Below are 23,680 nucleotides of genomic sequence, written 5' to 3'. Positions count from 1 at the left end.
AGCAACAGCATCTTCCTCTGGTCTGTGCGGCGTTATGACGTCAGAGGGCATGGCTGGCTGTGATTGGATGCTGATATGACGCAGTGATTGGCTCTGTCTGTGGATGCCGCTTGTTCTCGTCGCATCTTCCCGTGAGGAGGAGGCGGTGATTGGTGCTGTCGTTTTCTCCTCCCAGTGTTCAGGAGGATAGACAGTTGCTATGGAAATAGACGGAAGAACCAATAGTCACGGCTAGTGTGAGGTGACGCGCCGGGGGAAGGCTTGGGAGCCCAGTGAGGAGGGTGCTGAGGCCGGCGCGATACGCCGGGGGCGGCTAGCGGATAAGCACCGCTCAGTGGGCGCAGGGGGCGGTGGGGGCAGCTCTCCGGGTACCGGGCCAAGCAGCCCGGCCTCTTCCCATGCCTCCGGAAGCCGCTGCAGAGGGGCGGCGGCGACGACGGAGGCGGAGAAGCGGCGAGGTGTGAGGAGCGGTGCATGCCGCCGGGGAGCGGAGGGGGACGATGCGCGAGTATAAGGTGGTGGTCCTGGGGAGCGGCGGGGTCGGCAAGTCGGCTCTGACTGTGCAATTCGTGACCGGAACATTCATCGAGAAGTACGACCCGACCATTGAGGACTTCTATCGTAAGGAGATCGAGGTGGACTCGTCCCCCTCCGTGCTGGAGATCCTGGACACGGCCGGTACCGAGCAGTTCGCGTCTATGCGGGACCTGTACATCAAGAATGGGCAGGGCTTCATCCTGGTGTACAGCCTGGTCAACCAGCAGAGCTTCCAGGACATCAAGCCCATGAGGGACCAGATCATCCGCGTGAAAAGGTGGGCGAGGGGCGCCGGGCAGGGCGTGGTGGGCGCAGGATTCCGGGGCTCTGCAGAATTCGGGGGGCTCTGCATTAATTTGCGGGGCCCTGCAGAATTCCAGGTGCCTCTGTATTAATCTGGGGGCCTCTGCAAGATCCCGGAGGCCTCTGCAGGTTCCTGGGGCCTCTGCATTAATCCGGGGACCCCTGCAGGATTCCGGGCGTCTCTGCAGTTTCCCGTGGGGCCCTGCAGGATTCGGGGGGCTCTGCATTAATTCAGGGGCCTGTGCAGGATTCAGTGGGGCCTTTGTAGGATTTCGGGGACTTATGCAGTCCCTCCATTGTGTCTCCTGGGCCTGCACATGTCTCTGCTGTACGGATCGGCCTGGGATCAGCCTTTGTCCTCCTGCAGCCTCTTCCCTCAGCTCCCCACATCCAATTCTCCCTCAGCTCTTTGCTAATTGTTGCTATTGGCTTTCTTCATATCAATGGAATTTATCACATCTTGAAATGTCAGCACTAAGAGGACACTGTAAATAATGCTGAAAGGGAAGGCAGGGTATTTTACCACTCTTGAGGTTGACTCTGCAGTTTACTTCCCAGATCTCCGCCACCTGTTTGGGTGCTCCGTCATCTTGCCGTGTCCTCAGGTACCAGGTAGCCACACTTGCCATGTCACCACTGTCTGCTGCCAGTGGAGCAGAAGTCAGAGGGGGACAGGGAATATTTCAGGAGGTAAGTATACTGGCTGGGATTATAGCCCAAACACATTACAAAGCTGAACAGTATTTGACTTGTATCCCCCTTTAATATAAGAACGGTCCAAAGCCATCAGAATGGGAGGCACGTGTACAGAGCTGGTCTCCATTCTAGCTTATAGAGTGTACATTGAGGGACCTCACCCCTGCTATGTTGTACATTTGCCCTAATGAAGTATATGGACTGCGGTTGTCTTCGTGAGCTCGCTTTAAGGTTACCTACACAATGCGGATTTTCCACAGCAAATCTGTATGTTAGGCTGCTTTTTTAACATCCGTCATGAACGTTTTTTTAACGCACAAACAGATCCAGTGCAAATGCATCATTGCATCATTTCAATGCATTTGCAATGGACTCGCATCTACATGCATTCACATGCGTTTGCGTGCGTTATAGTAAGGATCCAGCGACTTGCAGTTTTTTAACTTTTTTCAAAAATGCTACTTGTAGCGTTTTTGAGCTGCGTCCAAATACTGCAAATTGCTGGATCCTGACTAAACAGCACGCAAACGCAAGTAAACGCTGGCATGCTGATAGACAGGATCCTGCTTGCTCTACAGAGCATGCACAGAAACCAGCCTCAGGTGATCAGTCCCTCTCTCCTCCTCCCTCCCCCTCCCTCTCTCTCCCCCTCCCTCTCTCTCCACTCTCCCCCGCCTGAGATTGGAGGCCGCTCGTAACCAAGGTAAACATCGGGTAACCGCGGTCTTAGTTACTCAATGTTTATCTTGGTTACGTGTGCAGGGAGCAGGCAGCCGGCTCCTAGCTGCTGCAGACGCTCGTAACCAAGGTAAACATTGGGTAACCGCGGTCTTAGTTACCCAATGTTTATCTTGGTTACGTGTGCAGGGAGCCTGGCTCCTTGCAGCTGCAGACACTCGTAACCAATGTAAATATCGGGTATCCAAGCAAGTTACCCGATGTTTACCTTGGTTACGAGACTCCACAGCTGTCAGAAGCTGGCTCCCAGTCTTTCACGTTCAGTTCCCCTCCCGATCACATGACTCCAATGCCCGCCCATAAACTTAGTGACAGGATCCTGCAAAATAATACATGCGTTTGCATGCGTTTTTTTGCTGTAAAAGCAGGATCCGCTTTTGCAGCAAAAAAACGTTCATGACGCATGTTAAAAAAAACGTAGTGTGAAAGCAGCCTTACTTGTGGATTTCATCCTTTGAAGATTTTACTCTATGCAAATCAAAGTATTGACATTCTGTAGATTTCAAAATCCACCCCGCAGGTCAATTTACACATAACAATATTCCCACACCTTACAGATGCTTAACTTGTACCGTGTTATCCTGTGGATTTTCTGCACTTACATCTCAAAGGAACATCCGCAGCGAATCGAATATACACATTGTGCGTTTACCTTGCTTGCATTCAGTGAATGGATACACATTGCGCATTTACCTTGCTTGCATTCAGTGAATGGAAGCATTCTTATTTATATCGTAAGACTGAAAACTGGGGCAGACTTTATTCTTCAAAGCTGTTGTTTCCAGTCCTGACAGTTGTGAGAGCTGAATGCATCTGCGGCTCGTCTTGTTCTTGTCCTGAGGTGTTACCCATGGACCAGTCATTGCTTAGCTCCCAGGGGATTTCATTAACTGGCTACAATTGTAGCAAATTCTTAGCTGTTGGAAATTTAGGGTCTGTGCAGCATTTCAGGCTCTAGGTATAAACAAGCATGTTCCCATGGATCAGAGACAACACACACAAAGTTTCTTCACTTTGCATTATACATGTGTGTTCCGTAATACACACTTCTGTGGGACATCTCAGGCAGGTGAAGCGGTTTGTATAAAACTTACAAATTCTTCCAATTTTTCCATTCCAATTTCCATTGGCTACTGATGTTTACATACTTATTTTCCTGGTGTTGGGTATGTCTGTAATTTCAGCCTGATCCTGTACGCTACATTTCCCAGCATGCAACGTGCCTGACACTTTCTGCAGGAAAGGCTCCCAGACCTTTAAGTTCTTCAATTTTATTTTCCTGTGTTATAGAAGCTAACTGTCATCTGCACATGTTCCAGCTGTTTGGCACCACATAAGGGTGTGAAATGTAAAAAACAGACAGTACTGTAGTTTCCACCTGTAGAAGGTCGTAGGGTTTGGCTCTCTGACTTTCCCTTTTTCCTTGCTTGGGGTTTATCCCTTTCTCTTTAGGACCCTGTGGCTTTCCTCACCTTTTCAGCTGTTAATCTGCAGCACTTCCCAATGTGTCTTTATATATGCTCATGCCCACTTACCCTGTGCTGGTGATAGGTCTAATACCGTTAACATGTCTTCAGTGCAAGCAGTCGGTTTGTATTCATCTGATGAAACTTTGTTGTTGTTGCAATTCCTCTCCCTGAGTCATCTGGAGATTATAGAATAGTAGAGTTGGATGGGACCTCAAAGGCCATTGCGTCCAATATCCTGCGAGTGCAGGTTTTCCTAAATCATCCCAGCTATATGTTTATCCAGCTTCCGCTTGAAGATTTCCATTGATGGAGAGATCACTACCTCCAGTGGTAGCCTGTTCCACTCCCTGACTGCCCTCACTGTCAGAAAGTTTTTCCTAATGTCTAATCTGAATCTTCTTCCTTTTATTTTCATCCCATTTCTTCTTGTACTTCTTTGTGCACATGACAGTAGGGTAGTTCCCTCTGCACTGTGACTATCTTTCAGATATTTGTAGACCGCTATTAAGTCTCCTCTCAGCCTTCTCTTTTGCAAACTAAACACTAATAGTTCTTTTAGCCGGTCTCCATATGACATGGTTTGCAGACCTTCTACCATCTTGGTTGCACTTCTCTGGACTTGCTCCAATATATTGATGTCTTTATTGAATTGGGGCGCCCAGAACTGTACACAGTATTCCAGGGCAGAGTATAGGGGAATAATTACCTCTCTTGATTTAGATTCATTTATTTTGTTTTATGCTCCATGTGTGTTCTTTAGAGCTTAGTGGAGTTGACTAAGCGCTCATCCCTTCCGTTCTCTACCTACAGCCTATTTCAGGGTCAGGTGTCCTGATAGCTGTGGAACCGATCTAGGGTGGTGAGCTAAGCCAGGGGCCAGCGTTTAGGGGTCTCCACTTCTTTCCCTAGATGCAGGGTTTCCCTTTCCTTTCAACGTTTGCTTGGTACTTCCCTGTACCTAGAGTGACACAATGTCCAGGATAACTGTGTAAGAAGATTACACTATGTGAGGCAACAACGCGACCCCTGACAGAAACATTAAGGGTATGTGCGCACGTAGCGTTCTGTCCCTGCAGAAATTTCTGCAGCGATTTGAACAGTACACGTGCGCTTCAAATCGCTGCAGAAACAGTCCGTAATGAAAAAAAAGCCGATTCCATACGCTGTGAGTACAGCCCATCCCATAGACAGAGTGGGGACTGCATGCAGAGCGCACGGAATAAGTGACATGTCACTTCTTAGAACGCGCGCTTCGGGCAGCAGCCGAAGCGCTGCGCTCTAATACGCCACGTGCGCACGTCTCCTCCATAATCTTCATAGATTATGCTGGGGACGCAGGAGGCATGCAGTTACGCTACGGTGCAGATCGCAGCGTAACTGCATGCAAATATGCAACATGCACACATAGCCTTAAAGTAGGGAGCATTAGTAAGCACAAGTACCGGTGCTAGGCTGTTTTTGTGCACTTAGAACATGGGATTGAAAATACCTAAATTATTGGTTGAGTGAGCATCTCAGCAATTGAAGGTGTCCAGCCGTTTGGATATAAAATGGTTACCAATTTATTAGTACAGCTTAAAAAGAAAATATTGCATCAAGGCAAAAACTGACGCGTTTAATAAAATGTTAGACATTATGTAAGTGGAGAAACCAGCTATAACAAGACACACCAAATTGAATGGGTAATTACGAAAGCCAGGAAGAGTGTGGGACTGGTGACTAAAACATGAGAAAGCAACACCTAAGTTCATTTTTTGACAGATTGTGAGTCAACAGTTCACACACAGCAAAAAAAAGTAAAATTTGGTAAGTGAACTTCTAACATCCTGGGCATCATAAGCATATACAGTATCTGGCCTATACTGTCTGAAGGTGATGAGCTTCAGTACCTAGCACAGCTGCTTGTACGGACCATTAGCTTGGTAAACCAGAAAAGGATGGGCAATGGTGGCAATGCTGTGGTCTCTTTATTGTACTGATTGATGGCAGTCCGAAAGGTCCTAAAAATAAGACCTCAATGTTTAAAACCCCTGGAACCCTTTTAAAGGGAACCTGTCACCAGTTTTTTTGCCCTATAAGCTGCGGCCACCACCAGTGGGCTCTTATATACAGCATTCTATCAGGCTGTATATAAGAGCCCAGGCCGCTGTGTAGAACATAAAAAAACACTTTAATACTCACCGAAACCGGTCGCTGCGTTGGATGTGGTTCAAATGCGCGTTTTCGTCCTCCGGTGCCAGCGCCTCCTGTTTCGTCCATCTTCGTTTTCCTTCTGAAGCCGCGGTGCATGACACGTCTACGTCATACACACTCGCCGGTTCCACGCATGCGCACTACAACACTTTGATCTGCCCTGCTCAGGACAGATCAAAGTGCGCCTGCTCAGGACCTGAATGCAGGCGAGTGTGGATGACGTAGGACGTGTCATGCACCGCGGCTTCAAAAGATGGAGGATAAAAATGACCCAAAGAGGAGGCACCAGACCCGGAGAACGGAGATGCCCATTTGACCCACATCCAGCGTAGCGACCGGTTTAGGTGAGTATTATATGGTATTTTTTATGTTTTACACAGCGGCCTGGGCTCTTATATACAGCATGTTAGAATGCGGTATATAAGAGCCCGGTGGTGGTGGCCGCAGCTTATAGGGCAAAAAACTGGTGACAGGTTCCCTTTAAGTTTTTTCCTCCTCTTTCAGTTCCCGATCACAAAGTATAGATGCCTAAAATATCCTCACTTTAGATTTTGTCTGCACAAGTTAATGTAACCTTCCTGGGTAATTACATTCTTTCTGTCCCATCTCCCTATTTCAAATGTCTTAAGCCACATGCACACGTTGAAAACTGGGTAAGGTTTTTTTTTCTTTTTTTTTACCTCCATATTTGTAGCTAAAACTAGGAGTGGGTGAAAAATACAGAAGTGTTGCCTGCGTTTCTATTATACTTTTCCTCTGATTGTTCCACTCCTGGTTTTGGTTTTCAAATAATGAGCTTAAAAACTTACCAAATACTCAACGTGTCCATGTGGCCTTAGGAGAGCTTCATGAGAGGTATACTATGGTCAGTGTGGACCAAACGATTTACTGAAGGTCAGATAGAAGATCTTATATGTATTGTGTATGGAGCAGATTACTGATGCCATTCATAATACTTTAGGAACTGGTTTCTTATTGACCAGTATACACAATGTGACTGATTAAAGGGAACCTGTCACCAGATTTGGCGACTAAGCTGCAGCCACCACCACTGAGCTCTTATATACTGCATTCCAGAATACTGTATATAAGAGCCCAGACCGCTGCGTAGAACATAAAAAATACTTTTATGATACTCACCTAAGGGGTGGTCCGGTCCAATGGGTGTCACTGCTCTCTGGTCTGGTACCTCCTCTCTCTACGGCAATCACCTTCTTATGAGGACCAGTGTCCATGATGTGCACATTAGCCGGCATTGAGGTCCTGCGCAGACGCACTTTGATCTGCCCTGCTCAGATAAAATTATTGTGGTGCACATGTGCGGGCGGTCTTTAAAAGGAACCTGTCACCAGATGTTCATAATACTTACCTAACAGTCGGTGCAGAGCAGACTGGTTGGATGGGCGTCTCTGGATCCCGTGCCTCCTCTTTCAGCCATCTTTGTCCTCCTTCTGAAGCTAGTGTGGATGACGAGTTCTACGTCATCTACACTAGCCGACATTGAGGTCCTGGACTGGACCGCCCCCTAGGTGAGTATTATAAAAGTATTTTTTACATTCTACAGGATGGCCTGGGCCCTTATATACAGTATTCTGGAATGCTGTATGTAAGCTCAGTGGTGGTGGCCGCAGTTTATAGTCGCCAAATCTGGTGACAGGTTCCCTTTAAACAGTGCTATAAGAGCAAGCAACTCTAATGGTAGTTTGGACCATTGGAGCCTTGTGACTGTAGGGGAAGGTATATCAATGCACCAATGCCAGATTTCTGCTGTTACATAATGTTGTTTTTGCTACGCACCATACCAGTCTTGTGGCCTTTTACCTGTATTGACACTGTGATTTATCTATATACTGCCACTTTAGTAATGAGTACAAGTGGGGTTGAGCTGCTCAGGTACATTTTGGTCAACTGGCTGCTTCCTAGCTATAACAGGAAACGTTATATCATCCTAGCTATGGATTGTGCAGTATTGTTATATACAGTATGTCACAAAAGTGGGTACACCCTTCATTTTTGCAAATATGTTATATCTTTTCATGGGACAACACTGAAGATATGACACTTTGATACAATGTAAAGTAGTCATACAGTTTGTATAAGGCCGGAGTCACACATGCGAGTAACTGGCACCGCATCACCCGGCACAGCCGCACACTCTCCAGACACGAGCGTCTTAACTGCATAGAAATACATGCAGCCGACCTGCTCCTGTCAGGAGAGTGTGCGGCCATGTCAGGTGATACAATGTGAGACTCATGCAAGTCACTCACAAGTGTGATGCCGTCGAGTCACTCACAAGTGTGATGCCGTCGTAACAGTGTAAATTTGGTCTGCCCTCTAAATAACTCAACAGCCATTAATGTCTAAACCACTGGAAACAAAAGTGAGTACACCCCTAAGTGAGAATAAGTGAGAATAGCCAAATTGTGCCCAAAGTGTCAATATTTTGTGTGGCCACCATTATTTTCAAGCACTGCCTTAACTGTCTTGGGTATGGAGTTCACTAAAGTTCACAGGAGCCATTGGAAACCTCCATGATGACATACATCAAATAGCTGGTGGATATTAGAGACCTTGTGCTCCTCCACCTTCCGTTTGAGTATTCCCCACAGATGTTCAATAGGGTTTAGGTCTGGAGTCATGCTTGGCCAGTCCAGCACCTTTGCCATCAGTTTCCTTAGACCAGGGGTGGGGAACCTCTGGCCCGCTGGGCGTATGTGGCCCGCAGTGACTTTTTTTTGCGGCCCCCGGACAGATTCCCAGGGACCGCCGTGCTGGGGCAGCAGCTGCATCTTGCTGCCTGTTGGCCCTTTAAAACCCTGCACAGCGTGTTCAATGCTGAACGTTGCAATTCCTATACCGAAGGACTACGTCCCCACGCTGGCACTGGCTAGCGTGAGGACATACTTTGTAGGCGGGATAGGCGCCAGGTGTGCTCCAGTCAAGCAGACGAAGAGCGATTGCCCCATCATCTCCCAGGTCCTGTGCCCGCAGCGGTCCCTGGTATCTTCAGCAGCGCTCTCCGTGCCCGGCTTCAGCAGCGCTCTCCATGCCCGGCTTCAGCAGTGCTCTCTGTGCCCACAACCTCCCCTAGGTGTGCCTGTCTGCCTTTTAGCCTCCCCCAGGCCTGTCTGCCTTTAGCCTCCCCCAGGCCTGTCTGTCTGCCTTTAGCCTCCCCCAGGCCTGTCTGTCTGCCTCCAGCCTGCCCCAGGCCCGTCTGTCTCCAGCCTCCTCCAGGTCTGTCTGTGCTCCCCCCAGCAATGTTTGTGCCCCCCATCTATGTCTGTGCTCCCCAGTGATGTATATACTCCCAGTGTTGTCTGTGCCGACCAGTGTTGTTTGTACCCCCAGTGATGTCTATGCCCTGCTGCTTCCCTAGTGATGTATATTCCTCCTAGCCCTCCCCTGAAATGTTTATGCCCCCCAGGCTATGTCTGTGCTCCCCAACAATGATGTATATACCAACAGTGATGTACAGTCAGGGCCAGAAATATTTGGACAGTGACACAAGTTCTGTTATTTTAGTTGTTTACAAAAACATGTTCAGAAATACAATTATATATATAATATGGGCTGAAAGTGCACACTCCCAGCTGCAATATGAGAGTTTTCACATCCAAATCGGAGAAAGGGTTTAGGAATCATAGCTCTGTAATGCATAGCCTCCTCTTTTTAAAGGGACCAAAAGTAATTGGACAAGGGACTCTAAGGGCTGCAATTAACTCTGAAGGCGTCTCCCTCATTAACCTGTAATCAATGAAGTAGTTAAAAGGTCTGGGGTTGATTACAGGTGTGTGGTTTTGCATTTGGAAGCTGTTGCTGTGACCAGACAACATGCGGTCTAAGGAACTCTCAATTGAGGTGAAGCAGAACATCCTGAGGCTGAAAAAAAAGAAAAAATCCATCAGAGAGATAGCAGACATGCTTGGAGTAGCAAAATCAACAGTCGGGTACATTCTGAGAAAAAAGGAATTGACTGGTGAGCTTGGGAACTCAAAAAGGCCTGGGCATCCACGGATGACAACAGTGGTGGATGATCGCCGCATACTTTCTTTGGTGAAGAAGAACCCATTCACAACATCAACTGAAGTCCAGAACACTCTCAGTAAAGTAGGTGTATCTTTCTCTAAGTCAACAGTAAAGAGAAGACTCCATGAAAGTAAATACAAAGGGTTCACATCTAGATGCAAACCATTCATCAATTCCAAAAATAGACAGGCCAGAGTTAAATTTGCTGAAAAACACCTCATGAAGCCAGCTCAGTTCTGGAAAAGTATTCTATGGACAGATGAGACAAAGATCAACCTGTACCAGAATGATGGGAAGAAAAAAGTTTGGAGAAGAAAGGGAACGGCACATGATCCAAGGCACACCACATCCTCTGTAAAACATGGTGGAGGCAACGTGATGGCATGGGCATGCATGGCTTTCAATGGCACTGGGTCACTTGTGTTTATTGATGACATAACAGCAGAGAAGAGTAGCCGGATGAATTCTGAAGTGTACTGGGATATACTTTCAGCCCAGATTCAGCCAAATGCCGCAAAGTTGATCAGACGGCGCTTCATAGTACAGATGGACAATGACCCCAAGCATACAGCCAAAGCTACCCAGGAGTTCATGAGTGCAAAAAAGTGGAACATTCTGCAATGGCCAAGTCAATCACCAGATCTTAACTCAATTGAGCATGCATTTCACTTGCTCAAATCCAGACTTAAGACGGAAAGACCCACAAACAAGCAAGACCTGAAGGCTGCAGCTGTAAAGGCCTGGCAAAGCATTAAGGAGGAAACCCAGCGTTTGGTGATGTCCATGGGTTCCAGACTTAAGGCAGTGATTGCCTCCAAAGGATTAGCAACAAAATATTGAAAATAAAAATATTTTGTTTGGGTTTGGTTTATTTGTCCAATTACTTTTGACCTCCTAAAATGTGGAGTGTTTGTAAAGAAATGTGTACAATTCCTACAATTTCTATCAGATATTTTTGTTCAAACCTTCAAATTAAACGTTACAATCTGCACTTGAATTCTGTTGTAGAGATTTCATTTCAAATCCAATGTGGTGGCATGCAGAGCCCAACTCGCGAAAATTGTGTCACTGTCCAAATATTTCTGGACCTAACTGTATGTACCCCCCAGTGATGTCTATGCAAACATCCACGTCTATGCCCCGCAACTTTGCTAATGATGTATATTCCTCCCAGCCCTCCCCAGTGTTGTATTTGCCTTCAGCATCTCCTTTGATATCTATACCCCCATTCTCCGTAGTCATGTCTATGCACCCCAGTCCTCTCCAGTGATCTATATTCCTCCCAACCCTCCCCTAAGATGTATATGCCCCCATCCCCTCCTGTGATGTATATACAGCAGTCACAGCCAAATGAAACCTGGAAAAGCAGTTGTGAGAAGCAACAAGATCAAAATCACTTAACATCACAGCCGCACCAAAGAGTAGAAGCTCCAGCCGCCACATTGAGTTAATTGTTTGACCAAATATATTAGAGTAATTTTCAAGTTGATAATTTTATGCGGCCCCCGAAGTGTGGTAGAAATTTCCAAATGGCCTCCGGCAGAAAAAAGGTTCCCCACCCCCTGCCTTAGACATTGGTCGTCTTGGACGTGTGTTTGAGGTGTTTGATTATATCGTGTTGGAATATTGCCCTGTGGCCCAGTTTCCAAAGGGAGGGGATCATGCTCTCCTTCAGTATGTCACAATAAATGTTGACATTCATGGTTCCCTCAATGAACTGTAGCTCCCCACAGCACTCATGCAGCCCCAAATTATTACATTCCTGCCACCATACTTGACTTTAGGCAAGACTCACTTGTCTTTGTACTTCTCACCTGGTTGCCCCCACACACACAATCTGAAACAAATAACTTTTTTCATGGTCTCGTCAGACCACGTTCTGCTTGTTTTCAGTAAACTGTGGGCTTTCTTGTGCATCATCTTTAGAAGAGGCTGCCTTCTGTGCCGGCAGCCATGCAGACCAATTTGATGCAGTGTATGGCGTATGCTCTGAGCACTGACAGGCTGACCCCACCACCGCTTTAACCTCTTAAGCAATGCTGGCAGCACTCATGCGTTTATTTTCAAAAGACAGTATAACGCTGAGCACGTGCACTGCTTTGGTTGACCATGACAAGGCCTGTTGTGAGTGAAACCTGTCTTGTTAAACCACTGTATGGTCTCGGCCTCCCTGCTGCAGCTCATCTTCAGGGTGTTGACAATCTTCTTATAGCCTAGGCCATCTTCATGTAGAGTAATAATTTTTTTTCAGATCCGCAGAGAATTGTTTGCCATGAGGAGCCATGTTGAACTTCCAGTGGCCAGTATGAGAGAGTGTGTGAGCGATAACACCAAATTTAACCCCCTGCTCCCCATTCACACCTGAGACCTTGTCACACTAATGAGTTAGATGACATCGGGGAGGGAAAATGTCTAATTGGGCACAATTTGGCCATTTTAACTTAGAGGTTTTTATTCACTTTTGTTGTCAGTGGTTTAGACATTAATGGCTGTGTGTTGTTATTTAGAGGGCACACCAAATTTACAGTTATACAAGCTGTACACTACTTTCCATTGTATTAAAGTTTCATATCTTCAGCGTTTTCACAATGAAAAGATCTAATAAAATATTTACAAAAATGTGAGTGGTGTATTCACAGTTGTGATATACTGTACATGGGAACCTCAGGCTTGCAGACTACTGCATACTCATTGAGTAATCGCATTAGATACAAGGTTTATTATTGTACATGTTCAGGAGTTGCACATGTTTATAAACTCGGGGAGTATTGTTGATACTGCCACACTGAATGATTTAATCAACAGCACACATAGGCCCCAATTCATTAAAGACTGACATTTCATACTCGAGTCATAATGAACTAGGCGCATCGAATTCCTGCTCACACATCGTTAAGTGGTGCTCCCTAGTCAGTGAATTAGGCGCATCTTATCTGTGGCGTGCACCTCGCCAGAAATATTAGGTTGATTTCACATTACCTTGTTCCCCATGTTTAGTGGTCCCATCGGGGCTTACATCCGAACCCCTTCATTGACTATAATGTGCAGACTGAGTCACCGTGTGCTCCGACGTGCACAATTTTCGGGCGTTTACTCCTATTGGAAGTGGACACCCAGACGTAGTAGACTATGTCTTGATGACTGCCTCCAGTAAGTGTATACGCCCGAAAACTATGCACGATAGAGTACACAGTGAATCTGTCTGCACCATGTCAATGGCCTCGTCAGCGCATAAGTCCAATGCTCTTTTTGCAGGGTGTTCAGATGTAAACCAAGAAGAGACCACTGAATGAGGGACAAAATGCTGTGTGAAAGCACCCTTACTCTTGTCAGAGACTAGAGTAACATTTCCGAGGAAAGGATCGCTGGTGCATTTTAATGAACTTGGTGGGAGCTGCCACATCCCGTTTCGGCTGCAGTCCAGCTGATTCCACTCTTGTGGTGCTGCCCAAAGATGCCAAAAGTTGCAAGTTTTCGTGTTGCACAAAAATGCCGTAATGTTTGAAGGAATTTTACATCACTGGCGTAAACACCTTAAAGCGCACCAATCACCAGGATTTTCCTATATAACCTAAAGGCAGGGCTATACTGGCACTATCATGCTGACTCTATACATACCTTTAGTTGTCAGCTCAGATGTATAGGTTTTGAAACACAAGCAAGTAAAGTTTGTAAAATCATCAGCCTTTTGAGTGACAGTAGCTGCAGAAGCTGATGTGGGTATTCATAGTTATCCCATCCCTCTGTTATGTGTGCTAATTCTATTATACAATCGATTTTACTTTGTGACTAAAAATACCTGTGCTGATGTCATACCCATGTGACCAGAAGGGGTGGGGCCTCAGCCAACAGAAAAATTTTGCTTCCTGGTATCCGCTATGTTGGCTGATGCCGCACCCCTTCTGGTCACATGGGGAGGACATCAGCACAGGTCCTTTTAGTCCTTTGGCGTTGCAAAATGGAGTGATAGCCTTCCTTATTCAAAATCCCTTTTACATTGTACAAATTTCCCACTTTAGCAGCACCAAATCAACCCCAGACCATCACATTACCTCCACCATGCTTGACAGATGGCATCAGGCACTCTTCCAGCATCTTTTCAGTTGTTCTGCGTCTCACAAATGTTTTTCTGTGTGATCCAAACAACTCAAACTTCGATTCATCTGTCCATAACACTTTTTTTTCTATCTTCCTTTCTCCAATGTCTGTGTTATTTTGCCCATATTAATCTTTGCCTTTTATTAGCCAGTCTCAGATCTGGCTTTTTTTGCCACTCCGCCTTGAAGGCCAGCATCCCGGAGTCGCCTTTCCAATGTAGACGTTGACACTTGTGTTTTGCAGGTACTATTTAATGAAGCTGCCAGTTGATGACCTGTGAGGCATCGATTTCTCAAACTAGAGACTCTAATGTACTTGTCATGTTGCTCAGTTGTGTAGCGGGACCTCCCACTTCTCTTTCTACTCTGGTTAGAGCCGATTTGTTCTCTCTTCTGAAGGGAGTTGTACACAACGTTGTAGGAAATATTAAGTTTCTTGGCAATTTCTTGCATGGAATATCCTTCATTTCTAAGAACAAGAATAGACTGTCGAGTATCACATGAAAGTTCTCTTTTTCTGGCCATTTTGAGAGGTTAATGGAACCAACAAATGTAATACTCCAGATTCTCAACTAGCCCAAAGGAAGGTCAGTTTTATAGCTTCACTAATCAACAAAACTGTTTTCAGCTGTGTTAACATACTTGCACAAGGTTTTTCCAGGGATTTCTAAACATCCATTAGCTTTCTAACACAGCAAACACAATGTACCATTAGAACACTGGAGTGATGGTTGTTGGAAATGGGCCTCTATACACTTATGTAGATATTGCATTAAAAAACAAGCGTTTGAAGCTAGAATAGTCATTTACCACATTAACAATGTATAGAGTGTATTTCTGTTTATTGTTAGCTTCATTGAAAAAAATTTGCTTTTCATTAAAAAATAAGGAAATATCTAAGTGACCCTAAACTTTTGAACTGTAGTGTACATTTGAGCTGACACCTAAAGGTATGTATAGAATCAGCCTGATAGTGCCAGTATAGCACTGGCTATAGATTATATAGGAAAATCCTGGTGATTGGTGTGCTTTAAAGAATCTGGGGACATAGTCTTTATTGATTTATTGTTGTCCATAAATACCAGAGAGGACCAGTTATATTTTCCAGCACTTTTTTAGTTATAAGATAATAAATATGTGGCTGAGAAAGTGGTATGTAGGTTTTATCAAATTGGCGTTAATAGTTGTCTACTTTCCTTTAACACTAGAACTACTGGACTCGTGACACCTATATATAAAAATACATAGTGCAAAGTAGTCAAAATGACTACCTCAGTAGTTCTAGTGTTAATCCTATCTCAAGGCTTCAGTTTTGAAGGGGGAAAATTTCTAAAGGAAAAAAGGGAAAATCGAAGACTAACAACTTATCTTTATTAAAACTCGCTCACATTAGCATTTAAATCAGACGAGAGCAATGCAGGAAAATCTCACATTTTAGTCGGACCATTTAGTCAATCTTGCAGATCAGATCTGCGACTTTTTCCTCGGCTGTAAACAGAAAAAAATTGCAGAATGCAATTAGAAATGTAGTATAGTTCTTCTGATCCGCTGTGTTGCTTACCCAATGTGCAGGTCATTGCAGCAGCTTAGGTATCTATCCGTGGTTATGACCATGCATATAGTGACAGACAGCTGTTAGTGGTCGTAACCATGCCTAAGCTACCGCAATGCTCTGCATATGGGGTAAGCTACAAAGCAAATCAGGAGAACTATACCACATTTCTAATTAGAGATATTTTCTAATATTATCATACCTACCACATATTGGGGTGGGATCTTGGGGATAGGAATAACCCTTTTACCTTTTTTTTTCCATCAGAGAATTCCTTAATGACCTATCCACAACTACCCGACTGCTAGGACCTGCACTGTTTGGCAGCACAGGAAATTTTATACCTTATGGGGCACTTATTCTTGTTAGACTAAAGCTGCAGTTGGGCATGTACACTTCTACTCCATTGTACCTGCAATAATAGTGCCCTGTTCTGCTGATCAGTGGGGATTCTAGTGGTCAGACCCCTCCCGATCAATAAATTATCACTTTTCCTGTGGATGGGTGATAACCTGTTTGCATCAGAAAACCCTTTAAAGGGAACCTGTCTGCTGATACATGCTGCCCAATCTGAGCTGCGTATTTCCAGTCCTGGCTGTATGAACTTAGCCAGATATATTTTGTCTCTGAAACACTGTGGCGCAGAGGAAAACATAATTAATAGCTGCCGGGGACCAATCCACCCTGTAGACTATTTAGACAGGCGGGTCTCTTGCAGCTTCTCTCTGTCTGCTGTCTATATGTGCAAGTAAGGATAGACCTGTCAATCCGGGACAGCAGGCAGGGAGAAGCAGCCGGGGACCCAGCAGTATTACTTGATGACACAGCTATTGGCTGATACATGCAGCCCATGAATTGGACAGCATGTATCAGCTGTCAGGTTCCCTTAATAGTGTGAATGTCCCCTTACACATAAAATCTTATATGTATATACAGTATGTATGGGTTATTTACATTATGTTAAAGGGATTGTCCCCTGTCCAACATTTATGCCGTATCCACAGTATATGCCATAAATGTCTAATGATGACCGTAGAGGTGACTGCATGTGCGGGCTCTCTTCATTCTCCATAGTAAGTTCTGAATACTGCACGGGGACCTAGAAGATGAGTATTCCGTAAGTGGGTTGCATTTCACTATTCTAAAACGGTATCATACGTGGCCATTGGCGTATTTGTTCACTTAAATTAGGTAAATGCAATCTGAGGATAGTACTTTTGACTCCATTTAACATGCTTTCTTGTTGTGTTTTTTTTTCTTCTTGCGGGACACAAAAACTTGGTAGACTGCAAAGCAAATTATACAGAGTCCATATTCTCATTCCTTGGATTGTTTGTTTAATACTGTTTTCAGGCCTGATGGGATAATGTTCCATAATACAAGAATAACCAAGTATGAGATCAGCCACATATGATAGACCCTAACACAGGTCATTGACTTCTAATGGATTCCATCTTGGCATTTTTTACTTTCACACATTGGTAGGGCATTCAGTTGGTAGCGCATTGTTTAGTCTAACTTTCTTTTAACGGCCTTTAGCTCAATCACAAGCCATGGCGACTTGATGGATGAACGGTCTGTAGGAAGATCGATCTTGTGCAAGCCTACATAAGTCCACTAGGGTCTTCTCCATTATTATTATTTTTTTTTTTATAGCATCAAGCCTTTGTGTTGCTGGTCTTCCTCTTCGTCTTGTTCCTTCTATTTTTCCAACCATAATGTCCTTCTCAAGTGATTGCTCTCTTCGTATGATGTGTTTTAACTAGGTAAATTGCAGCTTGGTGATCTTTGCTTTGAGTGACATGTCTGGCTTGATTTGTTCCTAAATTGATTAGTTCGTTTTGCCAGCCATGGTATTGTTAACATCCTTCTCCAGCACCACATTTCAAAGGCGTTGACTCTTCTTCTGCCTTGTTTATCGTCCAGGTTTTGCATCCATATGTTACTACAGACAAGACCAGACTATGAGCAAGCTGTGTCTTTGTCACCAGTAAAATGTCCAGTCACTTCATTGTTGATTTGCCCATACCTATTCTCTTATTAGCTTCCGGTGTCATCGCTGCATCTTGAGTGATCATTGATCTGAGTCCTTTAAAACTTTCAGTTTGTCGCAGTCCAACTCAAATGTGTCCCAGTCATACCTGGCAGTAGTCAATATCTTTGTCTTCTTTGTATTGAGTAGGAGGCCCATGTTTGAGTTTTCCATTTTGACATTCCAGAATAAGTCCATCATTCAATCTATGCTTGTTGCTATCTATGTCATATGATCTGCATATTAAGGCTATGTGCGCACTTACCGGATTTTTCGCGGATTTTGCCGCGGATTTGCTGCATGTTTCGCTGCAGAAAATGTTCATAACATCTCTGCAGTGAATCACCAGCAAATCCTATGGAGAAAAAAAATCCTGTGCGCACTGGGCGGAATTTGACAGCTGCGTGTTTTGCTGCGGGAATCCCGCAGCAAAAACAAGTGCATGTCACTTCTTTTCCGCACAGCGCTGCGGGATTTCACTCCATTGACTCAATGTTAATCAAGAAATCCCGCAGGGAATAACGCAGGCAGCAAATTCTGTGCGGTTCACTGCGTTTTCCTGCGTTATTCCCTGCGGTATTTTGCGGTTTACCTCCGGTAATGTGCATCACTTGCTTGCGGTTTTGCAGGGAAGTGATGTCATTACAGGAAGAGGAAGCCGTGCAGAGTAAACACACACACAGATCACACACACACAGACATCACAGACATAGAACACATAGACACAGACACATAGAACACACATAGAAAGAAAACGGAAATATAGGAAAAAAAGAACGTGGGCTCCGCTGCATATTTACCGTCCAGCCGAGGTAAGCACACAGCGGCGGCCCGGTATCCTCAGGCTGGGGAGGGAGAGGGGCAGGGATAATGTCCCCCGCCTCACTCCCCCTCCGGCAGCCGAGAATATCAGCCGCAGCTGCCCCGGGACTGTCGCATGCAATATGCGACAATACCGGCGTGTCCTCGGCTCTTCTTGCCACCGTGTAGCAGTGGTGGCAAGGTAATACAAGGGGTTAATGATGGTGGGGGACCACCGCCATTAACCCCAGGCTTGATCATGGCAGCGTCTATGTGACAGCTGACATGATCAACCCGTAAGTAAAGTGAAAAAAACACACAGAAAAATCCTTTATTTTAAATAAAACAAACAAGCCTCGTTCACCATTTTATTAACCCCTCCCGCACCAAAGCTCCGGCATAATCCAGGTCCGACGTCCAGCGCTGCTTCCATCCAGCCGCGACTGTCACAGAGACAGGCTGAATGCAGCAGAGGTAATTACCGGTCATTTCCCACGGCCGGTAATGTGAACTCACTGCCGACCGTGGGAAATGCAGCGATCTGTCATCTATCTATCTATCTATCTATCTATCTATCTATCCCTCTCTCTATCTATCCCTCTATCTATTCTTCTATCTACTCTCAGAATTAAATGACTTTTTTTTTTTTTTTTTTTTTTTTTTTCAATGTGCTTTATTGCATTGAAAGCAATAAAGCACATCCCAACCCGCACGCGGCAAAACCGCGGCAATACCGCGAACAATACCGCGGTAAAACCGCAGCAAACCGCGGCAAACCGCATGCGGTTTTCGGGTGCGGTTTCCCGCGGTTTTTTACCGCGGGTGCGGTAATCTTTGAGGGCATGCGGAATTTTCTCAAGAAAATTCCACTTCCCAGTGCGCACAGAGCCTTAAGATTGTTAATGATTCGTCTATAAATTTGTATTCCTTCTTTTTTAGCAAGTCGAGCCTTCCTGAAAATGGCTTCTGCATATAAATGGAAGAGAAATGGTGACACCTCGCTCTACGTGTTACTATTTTCCTTTTGACTCTGTTGCTTCTTGGTCTTTGTAAGCTTTCTAATGAGGCTTTCTAATGCGCAGCTTGACTCTAGTCTTTGCTGTTAAAAGTTCATGATCAGTTCCACAGTCAGCTCCTGGCCTTGTTTTTGTGGTAATGATAGACTACCTCCATCTTTTTCAAACATATCTGTGTAATGCTGTGTCTCTGCACTTCTTGCTTTCCTTCAGGGAAACGCTCTGACTCACCGCCACGGCCGGGTCCCTGCACACTACCATGCGTCTCTTACTCTCTTCCATGTGGGTTCTCCTCCCTCACCTCCCGGAGACTGTGCACACATCACAGCATCTCTGGGAGCGATCCTAAGGAGTGCGTATTCACCACTGTCCCTCTCTTAAAGGGCCAGTGCGCCACTCCCAGGAAATGCCTCCCAGCCTATTGCTGAGAGGAACTGGGTATTTAGGGCAACCTCAGTCTCATTAGGATAGTTGCCTGATTAACGCTCTAGTTTAGCTAGTTAATGTCCAGTACTCCAGCTAGCTAGTTGTCAGGTCCCTGTGTCTGTTCTGTCCTGTTGGCGCCCGTCTGTCCAGGCTGGGCCTCCTGCCTCTGCTACCCCCGCGGTCCCTGTTAACACTTCAGACTTAGTCCTGTCTGCTCATGTGTCTGTCCCTGCCCTGAGGGTCAGCTACCACAGTCCCGGTCCCTGCCCTGGGAGTAGCACCTGATTTCCGCCTTGCGGTGGGTGCTTAGTCAAGCCCATCCCATGAAAAGTGAAGGTCTGGGTTCCCCCTGTGGTCCAGTGGGTCCACAGTAGCATCACCTGGCGGCAGGTGTGACAATATGTAGTCAATTTTATTTTTATACACCCCATTCGGTAATGTCCAAGTGTCAAGTCTTCTTTTGTGATTTTGGAAGAAAGTGTTCTTGATGGACAGTTTTGTCGTGCAACAGTCAATTGATCGTCCTCCAGTCTTGTTTTGGTCACCAAGTCCAAAGTTTCAAACTACAAATTCATGTTTGCCGTGGTCCACTTTGGCATTCAAGTCTCCCATGATAATGAGCAAGTCTTGTTTTGGCGTCTTGTCAATTTCTTCTTGAACTTGATTGTAGAAAATTAAGGTGTGAATTGGGGGTTGACAGACCTTATGTTGTACTAGTTAATGAGATGTGAAGTCTCACATCTAATTAAATGGTGCCAAGTCAGTCACAGCCGCTAGAACCCTGGACAGCATGAAATAACCTCTACGAGGATGTAAGCTTACTAGGGAAGGGACTGATATAAATCTCAGTACTGCACTACAGAATAGTCTGCCACTATGTAAGTAACCTGATGAAATGAATAATAGATTAACTTGTTTTGAATAATTAGAATGTTTAAAAAAAAAAAAGTGTGAAGGAAAGAATTATTTTTGCAATAATCCATTTTGTACTGTATACACTACAAAATGATGTTCATATAGTTTATATCTGAGTGTAAAGTTGCGTGTGTGTGTGTGTGTATGTGTGTGTATATATATATATATATATATATATATATATATATACATACAGTTAGGTCCAGAAATATTTGGACAGTGACACAAGTTTTGTTATTTTAGCTGTTTACAAAAACATGTTCAGAACTACAATTATATATATAATGTGGGCTGAAAGTGCACACTCCCAGCTGCAATATGAGAGTTTTCACATCCAAATCGGAGAAAGGGTTTAGGAATCATAGCTCTGTAATGCATAGCCACCTCTTTTTCAAGGGACCAAAAGTAATTGGACAAGGGACTCTAAGGGCTGCAATTAACTCTGAAGGCGTCTCCCTCGTTAACCTGTAATCAATGAAGTAGTTAAAAGGTCTGGGGTTGATTACAGGTGTGTGGTTTTGCATTTGGAAGCTGTTGCTGTGACCAGACAACATGCGGTCTAAGGAACTCTCAATTGAGGTGAAGCAGAACATCCTGAGGCTGAAAAAAAAGAAAAAATCCATCAGAGAGATAGCAGACATGCTTGGAGTAGCAAAATCAACAGTCGGGTACATTCTGAGAAAAAAGGAATTGACTGGTGAGCTTGGGAACTCAAAAAGGCCTGGAGTCCACGGATGACAACACTGGTGGATGATCGCCGCATACTTTCTTTGGTGAAGAAGAACCCGTTCACAACATCAACTGAAGTCCAGAACACTCTCAGTGAAGTAGGTGTATCTGTCTCTAAGTCAACAGTAAAGGGAAGACTCCATGAAAGTAAATACAAAGGGTTCACATCTAGATGCAAACCATTCATCAATTCCAAAAATAGACAGGCCAGAGTTAAATTTGCTGAAAAACACCTCATGAAGCCAGCTCAGTTCTGGAAAAGTATTCTATGGACAGATGAGACAAAGATCAACCTGTACCAGAATGATGGGAAGAAAAAACTTTGGACAAGAAAGGGAACGGCACATGATCCAAGGCACACCACATCCTCTGTAAAACATGGTGGAGGCAACGTGATTGCATGGGCATGCATGACTTTCAATGGCACTGGGTCACTTGTGTTTATTGATGACATAACAGCAGACAAGAGTAGCCGGATGAATTCTGAAGAGTACCGGGATATACTTTCAGCCCAGATTCAGCCAAATGCCGCAAAGTTGATCGGACGGCGCTTCATAGTACAGATGGACAATGACCCCAAGCATACAGCCAAAGCTACCCAGGAGTTCATGAGTGCAAAAAAGTGGAACATTTTGCAATGGCCAAGTCAATCACCAGATCTTAACCCAATTGAGCATGCATTTCACTTGCTCAAATCCAGACTTAAGACGGAAAGACCCACAAACAAGCAAGACCTGAAGGCTGCTGCTGTAAAGGCCTGGCACAGCATTAAGAAGGAGGAAACCCAGCGTTTGGTGATGTCCATGGGTTCCAGACTTAAGGCAGTGATTGCCTCCAAAGGATCCGCAACAAAATATTGAAAATAAAAATATTTTGATTGGGTTTGGTTTATTTGTCCAATTACTTTTGACCTCCTAAAATGTGGAGTATTTGTAAAGAAATGTGTACAATTCCTACAATTTCTATCAGATATTTTTGTTCAAACCTTCAAATTAAACGTTACAATCTGCACTTGAATTCTGTTGTAGAGGTTTCATTTCAAATCCAATGTGGTGGCATGCAGAGCCCAACTCGCGAAAATTGTGTCACTGTCCAAATATTTCTGGACCTAACTGTATATATATATATATATATATATATATATAATATATATATATATATGTATGTGTATATATATCTCAAATTAAAATGTCATCAAAAAGTTCATTTATTTTAGTAATTCAATACAAAAAGGTAAACACACATATTATATAGTCATTACAAACAGAGTGATTTTTCAAGTGTCTATTTCTGTTAATGTTGATGATTATGGCTTACAGCCAATGAGAATCCAAAGGTCATTATCTCAGAAAATTAGAATAGTTACCACAAAATACCTGCAAAGGCTTCCTAAGCATTTAAAATGGTCCCTTTTGTCTGGTTCAGTAGGCTGCAGAATCAAGGGGAAGACTGCTGACTTGACAGATGTCCAGAAGGCAGTCATTGACACACTCCACGAGGAGGGTAAGCCACAAAAGGTCATTGCTAAAGAAGCTGGCTGTTCACTGAGCGCTAGATCTGAACCTATTACTGGAAAGTTGAGTGGAAGGAAAAAGTGTGGTAGAAAAAGGTGCACAAACAACCGGGATAACCGCAGCCTTGATAGGATTGTTAAGAAAAGGCTATTTAAAAATTTGGGGGAGATTCACAAGGAGTGAACTGATGCTGGAGCCAGTGTTCAAGAGCCACCACACAGACGACATGGGCTACAACTGTCACATTCCTTGTGTCAAGCCACTCATGAACAATAGACAACGCCAGAAGCGTCTTACCTGGGCCAAGGAGAAAAAGAACTGGATTGTTGCTCAGTGGTCCAAGGTGTTGTTTTCAGATTAAAGTAAATTATGCATTTCATTTGGAAATCAAAGTCAGGAAGAGTGGAGAGGCCACAATCCAAGCTGCTTGATGTCTAGTGTGAAGTTTCCACAATCAGTGATGGTTTGGGAAGCCATGTCATCTGCTGGTGTAGGTCCACTGTGTTTTTATCAAGACCAAAGTCAACGCAACAGTCTGCCAGGAAATTTTAGAGCACTTCATGCCTCCCTCTGCACCTGGCACCTGTCCACACTGCCAAAAGTACCAGTACCTGGTTTAATAACCACAGTATC

The 23,680-nt window shown here is 44.7% G+C and overlaps 1 protein-coding gene across 1 annotated transcript in view; it reads left to right on the top strand.

Moving 5' to 3' along the window:
• Window positions 1–265: 265 nt before the first annotated feature.
• The window catches only part of RAP2A (RAP2A, member of RAS oncogene family), a 31,823-nt gene continuing 8,408 nt past the window's right edge, over window positions 266–23,680 (top strand). Inside the window, exon 1 of the mRNA XM_075336732.1 lies at window positions 266–814. Coding sequence (XP_075192847.1) covers window positions 501–814 — 314 coding nt within the window. The 5' untranslated portion in view covers window positions 266–500. The remainder of the gene's footprint in view (window positions 815–23,680) is intronic.

Source organism: Anomaloglossus baeobatrachus, chromosome 2 (genome assembly GCF_048569485.1).
Source record: "Anomaloglossus baeobatrachus isolate aAnoBae1 chromosome 2, aAnoBae1.hap1, whole genome shotgun sequence".
Classification (NCBI taxonomy): domain Eukaryota; kingdom Metazoa; phylum Chordata; class Amphibia; order Anura; family Aromobatidae; genus Anomaloglossus; species Anomaloglossus baeobatrachus.
This window is presented reverse-complemented; position numbering and strand designations above follow the sequence as displayed.